The following is a 12,600-nucleotide window of genomic DNA, read 5'->3' as shown; positions in this document are numbered from 1 at the left end:
GATTAATTTAGCTGGAAAAGTGCAACTTTTCCACTGAGGGCATTCATTTTCAAAGCACTCGTTTTCTCTTCAAATCGCATTGCTCTGAGGTTTTCCACTTTTTCTCCCCTACCGCTTGCAGGGTTTATCTGAAACATGTATCAGTAGGACATCGACAGATCGTGTGACCATGTTTGGCTCATGCTCTTCTTTGCAGTTTTACAGCCCTATAGGAGTGAAGTTTTAATACAGATATCCTAAGTACTAATTAGAGTACCTTTATATATTGGTGATTTTAAACCAAACATATATATAAAAAGACATAAATCTAAGCCTTCAAGAGGTCTGTTCTTTCTCATATTACAGTGCTACTGTAATCCTCCTAGAGGAAGAAGTAATGTTTCTACTGAGGTCTGCATAATTTTTAATTATTTGTGTTTACAGTATCTGATTTCAACTAAAAACACAGTCCCTTATAAAAATGTTTTATTCAACATTGTAAATACAAATATGGTATGACATTTCTTATTTTATTCTCTGAACAAGTCTAAGTCCTCCTCTTATTTACAATGGTACATTATTCACTGACCAAGGTTAATACAGCTTATCACAGTATCACCTATTTCAGTAAGTAACCCTGGAAAGAACTTTTGTGGCAAGCTACTCCAGTCCCTGGCCCTCAAAAAGACCATTAGTTTTAACCCTAAACAAAAGCTTAGCCATAAGCAATACCCTTCCTTTTCAGTTAGAAATCTAGCTAGCATAGACCTGCAGGCAACTAGTGTGTAAGAAATACTTCAGTAATTATTCACATGTAATCTAGCAAGTATTTTGTTTTTCCATCACAATTCATATTTTGTGATCCATGGCTGGTTGAAATTATGTAAACTTCTCAGCATCAGTCAATTATTGGACCAGTTCACAAGCTTGTCCTCAAATGAGTATTTTCTTTCATTGTGGAAATCATTAAAGAGATTTACACAATAATACAAATCAGATATTGGTCTTATATTTTAATGCTGATTTATTAGTTTAGAGATATTACTTACTTTTTAATTCAAACCTATCACCATAAGATAATCTACACAGGAAGAAATGTTATTATCTATACTACTCATCTAGGCAAACACAGGATTTAGATAAAGGAGATCTTAAGCTCAGACTTTAAACTGAATCGCAAGAAGCAGCCAGCACGATCTAGTTTTAGAAATAACGGTTGCATACTGTACAAGCCTCCTTGTAAGCCCCATATCCCATAATCCTGAGGAAAGTGACTTCAGTTGATGTGTTCAGCCCCTGAGCACCAACACAGAATTTCCTTTGCAGGAGGAATCATTTTTTCTCTGCCTAGGATGCTCCAGGCACACAGTGTTCTATTACACTTTAAAGCATTAACTGAGTGACTTGAGTGTCCTGTCTCTTCAAGATCACAGAGATACTGAAGCCCACCGTTGCTTTCCACTAACCTTCCCTCGATGTAAAGCCAGAACTAGAAGGTGAAAGACTACCATTTTCTGAGCAGGGAACCATCTTAAAAGTGGGCAGGGGAAAGGAGGGCAAGGGTGAGATCTTAACAGAAACAGACTAGACAGCATAATTAGATTATTCACGTTCAAAATTCAGATAAGGCTTTATCTCCGTGCCAAAGATCATATAACTGATAAATCAGCCTCTGTGTTTTTTTTCCCCTGAAGATAATACAGAAAGCAATTGTTGCCTACAACAATTCTCCATGTGGAAATACCAGGTGTCCCATGGTTTTATGTATTTCACACAAAGGGAAAATATTTCACTCTCGTTGTTCTAGTACCCCAAGTGAAGTCTTACTTATTGTTTTACAAATGTATAGATTGATTTCTATCAGTGGGTTTCTTTTTTCATTTTGGTAAAGTCAGAGCATCATTTGCTGAAGAAAAACTAGCAAGGCTTTCAAAATGCTGGAGTCCATCGCGGATCTACTCATGTGTAATTTGACACACATGGCTGGCCCTTGGTAACCCAGAGGTGCAGCAGGAGAATAATGTCTGACCCAATAATATGTTTAGTGGTACCTGAGATGAAGCTTGTAAGATCTGAACATCTGTCTTCCACCCCACTAACCACTCAGCAATATTACACCCAGCAATAAAGCCTTCCAAATTGGCCTACGTTCCATGCTATTGATGATAAAACTATTGTTTATTTTTTTAATGCATTGAACCCCAACCCAATCAGAACCCTAGGTGCCCACTATACTCCAGTGCAATGCAGCAGCCTGCAGGCCAACACCCCTATCCTGTGATAGGCATAAAGCATTTTTTTGTAGCATCCTGTACCAGAAGGGTTACCATTAATGCCATATCCATAAGCATGTAAAAATGTCACCTATGACTGCTCTCATGCATTTTGTCTAATGCACATCTTAATAAAAGTGTAAAAACTATATTAATACATGTTAATACATGAGTAGAAAATACATGTTACGTTCTAAGGTTATGTATACTAATGCTATGCATACTTATGCATAGCATGAGATATGTCAATAAAATCTGAAAAATACCATAGAAAAATACAGAAAAATACCATAGTAAACACTTAAATCTCATACAGGGAAAGAAAGCTAACAGACAAAATTGCCTCTATATTTCTGTCGCCCACATGAGAGCCCGCTTGGTGTTGATAACATAATTGCTCACCACACACCCGCACCCACACACAAACACACGAAAAACATTGATTAGTTTCCAAAGAAGAAATGGATTATGGGATCCAGTAGAAGGATTAGAATCCTTTGTCTTCACTCTTGAAGAAAAAAAGAGATGATAGCATTCTCTTCAACAGGGAGATACCCTCAGCCGCTCTCTGGAAATAAATACCCTGCTGAAAATTGTATGCGCTGGAGACGCAAAATTAACCAGCATCTCCACAGTCTGACACAGAGCAGTCTGGGTCATGTTTGCAGTGAGTTATGGAAGTTCACCACTGCTCACTTTCTGAAATGGTTTTTTTTTTAAATGACAAACCATTTTTAAGGGTATCCCACGCTTAGGCATCAGTGGCAGATAACAAGATAATAAACCAATACACACAAAAATAATGGGTAAACGAAGGCTGAATTCAGGCTGAGCGAGACAGTAATTGGTATAAATTGATTGACTTACCAGAGTTCCTCTTGGAAATGTATTTCAGATTGACACAGGCAGCAGAACTGATAAGCAGAAATATGAATGCTGCAGACTTCATCTTTTTGTCTTGCGTAGCTGTAGGAAATAAAAGGACAGACAGGAAGAGTAAGGGGAGAGAGCCACATGATGAGGTCTGTTCTTTTTTAACCCAGTCTCTTTTTTTAATACCACAGCACCAAAAATGTAGTTTGCATTTTGAATAATCTTGCTTTGCTTGCGATACTTTTATGGGTGTATATAATCTTGAAGATTCCAAGGAATTTATATACACCCATAAAAGTATATATATATATATATATATATATATATATATATATATATATATATATATATATATATATATATATATATATATATGTGGTATATAAGAATGGTGGGGAAAAATGTTGGAATGAAGTTGTAGTTGATAATGGGTTATAACTGGCCCTAAACTCACAGTGATTGGGGAACCTACTTATTATCATAAAAGCAGTACTAAATGAAAGAAGAGAACAGAGAAGCACTGCATGTGAAGATGGGGTGGATGAGCCTCTCCTATAACAACCACACATCAGCATAAAAATATATTTTGAGTTATTGTCTACTATTGAAGATCACTTGCATAACTGGGTGAGGGCAGCAAGAAGTACAAGAAAGAGTTCCACTGACAGGGGGAGAAGATGGAGACCAAATCATTTGCATGATCCAAGGCTAACAGGACAGGGTACAAATAGCTTTATCCATGGCAGTGGTAGCTCAGTGTTTGTTGGATTGAACCAGTTTGGCCACTGGAAACGGTTTCAGGTAATGAAGATCCAAGAAGCAAGTATGTTGTAGGTGAGTAGGTCACCAAATGTTACCAAATGAGATTACCAAATGTGGAATAACTTGAATACAAAAGATTACCACCATATGCAAAAAGGACTGCCAAAAATCATTAGCCAACTGGTTGTAGAAGCAGCTATTTTTCATTGTTGATTACCTTATATATGGGAGGGACAGTGCACCCAAAATGTCTTGGAGGGTGTGGTCAGGAGACATTTAAGATAATAGCTTTGGTTGCAACATTTTTTGCAGTATGCAGTATGGAATATTTGACACAGTTTTTGTTTCCTCGTCAGCCTACTGATGCCTTGGACCACCATCTCCAGTAGTCAAATTCAGTGATAATAGCAGAAGCAGCTGATTAATCATATGATTTGATTTTATTCACAGTTACATTAACTGATTGGGCAAATATAGCTCTATTGCAATTCTTTTATTGCGTTTGTTTATTACAACAAACTCACATGACAAATTCTCAACAATCGACCTTGTCTGTTAAAATAAAAAATATATATAATTTTGCATATTGATACATCTCTTTTTGTATAAGCAGGCTGTTAATTTATAAAAATGTATGAGATAACTCCTCTAATTTACTCTCTCTATATCATCTACTAACAGGAGATTATTTAGCCCTCAAAGATACGACTGCTGCATTAGTAAGGGTGAGACATCAGGAGTGATCTATTATAAAACAGCCACTTGAGAGGACTAAGTCTGTGAAGTCCTCCTCAGCAATAAAAAGGAGGTTAAACCTGCAACCTTTGAGACTAGCTTGTTTTTCAGGGAATCTAAAGTGACAAGGATATGGCTGCTGCATGGTCTGGGATTATGATGGGATTATGTTGCTATTAGAGCAGTCTTAGACTCTGGATAGTAAATTCTTATTCAAAAGAAAATATGTGGGTGGGCATGGTGCACAGGGAAAAATACTGAGTACTGCTATAATGCGGGATTAAAAAGAGCCAGACATCATCTTGCCTGTAACGTGCCTAAAAGTAGCTCAAGCGTGAAGCTGTGACCATGCCGAGACCACTGGTCAAACAGTGGTCTAACCTGATTTAAGAGACAGTAAAGTCACTCTCTATAATAAGAAAATGTTCTGTTAAGTCTGGCAATAAGGAAAATATTGACTTGGCTATCATTTTTAATTGTTAAAAATTGTGGTTCACTCAATTTGGAGCATGTACATTTACAAGACATCACAAAACCACTAGCCATGCTTTGAAATTTATAGTGAAATACATCTTCCAAACAAAACCCTTATGACCTATTTTTAAATAGGTCTCTTGAAGGCAGCCTCTATGTGTGTGTTCAAATGTTCCAAAGGATTGAATGCTGTGTTGCACTTTGCTGGGGTATTTCCCTACATATTCTTCTGCACATCACTTACACAACTGCAACTAGATCGAGATTGATTTTTAATACAGTCAGTATTAATCAGGCTACAATGAGTTAATTATTCTCCTTCACGAGTGTAAACATGACAAGGATTGCAAAAATAGCAGAGGACAGCACAAATTCAAAATGAAAGAAAAACAAATGGAAAATAGGCCCAACCAAAAATACAAATACAAACTTGGCTAAAAGCTGCCTGCTGCCAACTTCTGACTGGTAACAATTCCAAAAACAACTCTGTAATACAAGCAAATGAAAAGAAACAAAACTTTCACACAATCACGATCAATTAATATAACAACAGTAAGATAAGGCAGGAACTTTGCTATATCAACAAATAAATACAAACTAGCCACAGACAGGCTGAACATTGACAAGCAATACTATACTACTATATACACTACTACAGGATATAGCATGCCCCTCTAACATATATTACATGTGCAGGCTATCAGCATCATCAAACAGCAGTAAAAAAAATAAATTAAAATTTGAAAACCTAAGATAAACAAGACAGGTCATATAAGGTTTTGGCTATATAAGTCTTCACCATGGTTTCTCAACATCTTTAACCGAAACCTCCATGATTCATGGGTTAGTTTAGTGCCTCAGTGTTCTTGACCTTGAAGTACCCCAGATCTGCACATTTTGGAGTTACCCCTGCTCGAACACACCAATCTCTACCTCATGAAGGGCATGTTAATTAGCTACTGAGCTGAGTTAGATGTCCTTTGATTAGCTATGCATTAGCTGTGCTATGCTACTTTCTTCTTCTACCTCATCGGAGTAAGAATTTTGCTTTGTTTTATATATTTTATAGAAGATATTAATGCTGGAGATGCATTTCTTTTTTAGAAATGAACTGACCATTAAAAAACAAAAAGAAAGGAAGCTTCCTGTTTGCGTGAAAACTAACGGTGGCTTCTGTATGCGCCTTACTCGTCCTATTTCATATACAAAGCCCTGTTTTGGCAGAAAATTTTTTATACCTTCAAAAGCTCCATAGTTGACACATCAACAACAAAGACAACTGAGCCAGATCTACTGACAACCATACACTCCATGCCACCATATTTTACACATGCAGTAGAATGCCTTGGATCATGAGCAGTTTATTTTCTTTTGCTCTACAATTTTCTCTTTCCTCAGTCTGGTGCAGGTTTATCTTCATATATCACACTAGAACACTTTTTTTGCACATTTTTACAGTGGTTTGCATCTTGTGGTTTTTGTGGATTTTTTTGGTGTGAGTCTGAGGTCAAGCTGGTGTATTTCTTCTCTTTATGTTTTTTTTAAGACACATCTACAGCAACATCTTCTGATATTTCTTCGACACATTTTGTTCAGGATTGTAGGTATTCTTCATTTATTCATTACTGTGGTCTTCTGTGGTCTTTCCTTGAGATCTAGCACATTTTTGATTTTGAACAATATACCAACATTGAAACATTTGTGATAATATATGTAGATGGACATATGTACATCTTTAATATACACATCAAGTACTGCTCTTAATTCAGTCATTGGTACAAAGAACCAAAATTGAACACACACACACACACAATAATATATATATATATATATATATATATATATATATATATATATATATATATATATATATATATATATATATACACATACACACACACACACACACACACACACACACACACACATAAAAAATAAGAGACCACTTCAAAATTATCAGTTTCTCTAGTTTTATAATTGATGGGTATGTGCTTGACCAGGCTGAGCAGTTTTGTTTTATTCTATAAACTACTGGCAACATTTCTTCCAAACACCAGACAAAAATAATGTATTTTAGAGTATGTTTTCTAATGAAAATGACTAATGGTCAAAACAGCAAAACAGTTACAGAAATTTCAGACCACAAATTATGCAAAGAACAAGCTCAACAAAACAAGTTCATATTCATTTATAAACAACACAGTATTAATATTTCAACTTAGAATGAGTCAAAAAATCAATATTTGGTGGAATAACCCTAATTTTTCATCACAGCTTTCATGCGTCTTGGCATGCTTTCCGCCAGTCTTTAACATTGCTGTTAGGTAACTTTATGCCAATCCTGGCACAGATATTCCAGGAGCTCAGCTTTGTTTGATGGCTTGTGACCATTCATCTTCCTCTTGATCACATTCCAGAGGTTTCCAATGGGGTTCAGGTCTGGAAATTAGGCTGGCCATGATAGGGTCTTGATCTGGTGGTCCATCAGCCATACTTTGATTGACCTGGCTGTGTGACATGGAGAATTGTCCTGTTGAAAAAAACAATCATCAGAGTTGGGGAACATTGTCAGAGCAGAAGGAAGCAAGTTTTCTTCCAGCACAGTTTTGTAAGTGGCTTGATTCATGTGTCCTTCACAAAGACAAATTTGCCTGAATCCAGCCTTGTTGAAACACCCCCAGATCATCACTGATCCTGCACCAAATTTCACAGTGGATGTGAGACACCCTGGCTTGTAGGCCTCTCCAGGTCTCCGTCTAACCATTACATGACCAGGTGTTGGACAAAGCTGAAAACTGCACTCATCAGAGAAGATGACCTTACTCCAGTCTTCTACGGTCCAATCCTTAAGGTATTTCGCAAACTTCAGTCTGGCTCTTCTTTGCTTCTCAGTGGTGAAGGGCTTTCTTTCTAGCTTTGCATGACTTCAGCCCTGCCTCCAGAAGCCTATTTCGAACTGTCCTCGCTGTGCAATTCACCCCAGCTGCTGCATGTCATTCTTTTTGTAGGTCACTTGACGTCATCTTACGGTTGTTAAGTGACATTCGAATGAGGTGGCAATCATCACAGTCGTTTTCGACCTCTGCCAGTCTGTAGCTGTTGTTGTCCCATGTGTTTGCTGATTGACCTTGTTCTTATGAACTGCAGTTTTGGAAATTTTCAAGATAGAAGAACCTGACTACCAACATTAGACTACCTATACCCATCAGATATGAGTATGTCAAAATTAATAGTTCTAATTTTATGGAGCTCACTTTATAAATGCAACACAAGCAAACAAAGGAGAAGATTGAGACAGTCACAAACTATGATGTTAGCAACAGCAAGAAATCACTGCACAATAAGGAATTATTAACCACATGTTTAAAGAAGCCATTATAAAATCTCACTGGTATTATACTATCCCAATTTCCTGTAAGTTTACAAAAATAAGATTTCCCATTAATATGAAACCTCTATTCTTCAGTGATGTCCATTAGTGTTTTTCTGGCTAGTGGTACAAACTTCCAACCATTTGACAAGGTAGGATGAGAAAGAGGCACCAGTAAGGGGAAACTGAACAATAACTACTCTTCACCTGTCAACAGCAGAACACATCCACTTGCATCACTGTTTGCTTTTCTCACATACCCACCGTGTCCATTCTGAAGTTATATCTTTACACTCCATTTACTTAAAATTCATCAATAGGAAGTGAAAAACATCCCTATTTTTTTTGGTCAGGGAAGGGAAGAAAAACTAAAAAGACATTTTCTAATAGATCTCAATTGAGTTTTGGGCAAGTTACTTATGAAAATAGAAAGCAAGTTTTAAGGAGTTTGATTATAGGTCTGGAGCTCAAGCTTCACACTGAACTAGAGACTGGCTGAATCACACTAAAAAGCAAATGATTCAGGAATCTGTCAAAAAGGAAACATGCACTCAGTCAAAAAAAAAACATGCATTCTCTTAAGAATACACTCAGAAACATTTCCCAGACAGAGAGTGAAAAATAGTTCATTTAAAATGCATGAGGTACACGGGAAAAAAAACCAAAACAGCTCACCACAGAAAGCCCTGACTCACTGCTGCCCAAGCAGTCCCTCACAACAGGCACACTAATCCTGTACAACAGAACCAGTGATGCTTTTATTAGTCAGCACACAATGCCAAAACCCATTTCAAATTAGTCCGATTCAAATCATTATACTGTAACTTCAACTGCTTAACATGTTAACCTGTGGTTTCTACTGTGCATAAATTAAATATTTTAAATAATTCACAATAAATGCAGCTAGTAATCAATAAAGATTTATTCCTCAGTATAAGTATAATTAATATGGCAAGATCATTTAGGGTGAGTGTAGCTGTCCATGGTCCTTGGCTTGCCAGAAAAAGGGAGCAGTTTTTTTCTTTTGTAACAGCATAAAACCCTTAAAATGGGCAAACCCCTTTGGAAGCAGCATGGAAGCACACAGAGAAACATGGTCTGCCCCACACATGATCTGGAAGTCTGCTATAATTCAACTCAACCTAAATATGGGACAATGAAAATAACTCTTCCTAATTCCTTTGGCTTTGATGTTTTAAAGAAAATGGTCTACTTGCAAGCCAAATTTCCTAGCAATTTCATTTAAATTTTGCACAAATCTCTAGTTCATCCAAAACTCTGTACTCTTAAAAAACATTCCAGAAGAATAACACTGGTAACAACGGAATGGCTATTAACTGCATACAACTACAATTACTATGTCAAAAACCCTTTTAATTGTGCACTGGAGTCCATGTGAAGGACCTCTTTAGAAAGATACTCAGTGCTTTGATGCATGATGATGAATTTTGAGACACTCAGAAACATAACATGTCTTGTTGTTTCTATACAAAACCTTAATTAGATGTTTTTGTAAAACATCCTATTTGCACACCTGTTCTTTAAAAATGATGTTCCTATACAAGTTTGTATGTTTGCTTAGCTTCTAAAATTGTGTTTTAGACAGCATTTAAGAATGGTTACTTCCCAATACATATCTAAAGGGTATATTTTCTGAGTAGACAAAAAAGGCACCCTTTATTGTCATCTTAATGCCATAAATGTTCACCAGAGGTTTGTGATGGGATAGAAAAGAAAAGGCATCTGAGTACATCAGGGCATATATTAAGCACATTACTTGCCAATGAAAATGGCTGCATTTCAACCAAAAGAATTTTTCCTTTATTGTTTTATACAATAAAGGAAAAAGTATTTTCAGAAACAGTTATTATATTCAGAAACAGTTGGGGCTGATTTTTAGATCCTGGATAATGACTGCCTAAGAGTTGGCAGAAACTCGGGAAGCCAGCATCTTTACACTCTTTCATACAGAAAATATCTCAAAGCACCAAAAACTCATTTAGTATACCAGTTCATGAAAAGGTTTCGTTCTGCATTTTAAAACAGGCATGGCCTACAAATGCCTACAAAAACAAAGAATGGACAAAAATGTCATTTTTCCAGCTGGTGAAAGTACTGCTTTATAATGATGGTGCAGCAAACATGGCATACTAGTGTGTAGCTAAATACGCTACAGTAAGATAACAGAGCTGTTTGTGTCATCCATGTACTTACTTGTTATAATGTTTTGATTAAAACACTCAGCAGACACCATTTGCAGAGCAATACGCTGTTTCTGGCATTCCAAAACACAAGGCATGTTTTCTGTTTTCTGCTAAGAGCATTTAGAGAGAGGTCAGTTAGCCAACTGAGCACCCGGTTTAAATCATTTCACAGATCAGCACCTTAGTCTAGTGAAGGGCAGCAAGAGAGTTTTATATAGACCTCCCAACCCCCACCCTCCATACATGTCCTCTCATCCTTTGCATTAGTTTGCTTTGTTCCACCCCATCTGAAATGGTCCAGAATTCCAAGTGCATAAAAACTGACCCCTGTGTGCACGCTTTACTCTGTAGTTTCCCCTCTGGATTTTATTCAGTATTCTTAACTCCGTGAAACTCACTGATTTGTACTCAAGTAAAGGTGAAATGGTAATGCATGAGTAGTTTATGTATATATATAATATTCTGAATTTACCAACTGCTGTGCTGTGCCTTCCAGAATTATTGGCACACAAAAGATTAGCAAAAAGCAAAAGTAAGAAAAAATGCTTTTGTTGTTTAACAGCTTGATCATGCATTTAACATTTTCTGTAAGGTAAAATTATTCAAGGAAAAAAATCCTTACTAAAAATTGAATAACATATCAGAAATATATTGTAATTATTGTTATCATATTTACCACTTTGTTCAGCCTCTTTGCCAAAGTAACATCAGTCTGATTTCTCTTATAATGCTCTCACACTGAGGTGTGAAAATATATACAATGGGATCTGAAACCACTCCTCCACTCAAAATTGCTAGAATTTAATCTAAACTCAGTCCATAATACCATGCATCTTAGAGTCCAAAGGCTTTTGAAAAACAACAGCTTTACAATACAGATTCTCTACCATACTTCAAAGTGGGAATTTCTTTTTCAGCATGGCCTTGACTCTTTACACCACACCCTATCCCTGCAATGTGTGGCCAAAACACTTTGTCTCATTTTGCCATCGTATATGGTTCCACATAAGATTCAAAATGTTAATTGAATTTCAGGTGCTTACACATGTGGTTTGACAAAAAAAGAGGCTTTGTTCTTGCAAGCACCTTTGAGCAACCATGATTGCCATAAAGGTAGAGTCTAATTATAGTTTTGAAAGTTCAGTGACCTCGCGACTCCAATTCCAACAACAATCCAACACTGATCCTCAGAGAAAAGTTTGCCTCTCCATCCATCTTCCTCATTATGTGTGGGGCAAAATGTGTTTGTGTTCCCTTCCTTAGAGATCCAGTTGTTTGGAACTTCTTAACTGCTATTATAGAGGAGGTGGGTGTTTTCAGTTTTGAAGCTAATTTTTATAGCCATTGTCCATTTTAGAAAGCTCAAAAGCTTGTAGGATTTTCTTGTATTTAAATCTCAGGGAAGCAAAAAAGGCTTAAAATAAGTATTGGAATGTACAATATTTCAATTAGACTTTGTGCATAAGAAATTGCATCATTAAATAATTGACACATTTTAAGAAATTTCTTCATTTGTTAATGAAAAAAAGTTACCACATTGATTAAGACCAAGTCTCTCTAATATATTCAGAAGAATATGTAAAGACTTTTTTTTTAAAGCATGAGAAATATCGATTACAGCAACTCCACAAAGGCTGCAAGGCTCAAACTTAGCTGTCACATATATGGCAGTAGTTCCAGGCCCCCTAGCCAAAAAGAAAATAACATAAAACAAACAGTTAGCACAGCTTAAGCCAAACTCCATCTTTCAACCAAAGCTGCTGACCTGCTGGCTCAGGTCATGACAAAGTGTAAATTGCTTTATAGCCATACTTTCCAGTAACCTCGAGCCTGCCATTTAAGCCTCCTTCCCCTGTAAAAGCATCCCTTGTGGTCATTATGATGTCCAGGCAGCAGCGTTACTCAGCAGGACCCGCATGTAAATCCAGCC

General features: G+C 36.7%; 1 protein-coding gene across 2 annotated transcripts in view; it reads right to left on the bottom strand.

Annotated features, from left to right (window-relative positions):
• Positions 1–12,600, bottom strand: part of il1rapl2 (interleukin 1 receptor accessory protein-like 2) — a 212,065-nt gene that overhangs the window by 179,352 nt on the left and 20,113 nt on the right. For both annotated transcript variants that reach the window (XM_035531916.2, XM_081699422.1), the window contains exon 2: positions 3,120–3,218. In XM_035531916.2, coding sequence (XP_035387809.2) covers positions 3,120–3,201 — 82 coding nt within the window. In that variant the 5' untranslated portion in view covers positions 3,202–3,218. The remainder of the gene's footprint in view (positions 1–3,119; positions 3,219–12,600) is intronic.

The sequence above is a fragment of the Electrophorus electricus genome, chromosome 16 (genome assembly GCF_041902795.1).
Source record: "Electrophorus electricus isolate QZ-2024a chromosome 16, ASM4190279v1, whole genome shotgun sequence".
NCBI lineage: Eukaryota > Metazoa > Chordata > Actinopteri > Gymnotiformes > Gymnotidae > Electrophorus > Electrophorus electricus.
This window is presented reverse-complemented; position numbering and strand designations above follow the sequence as displayed.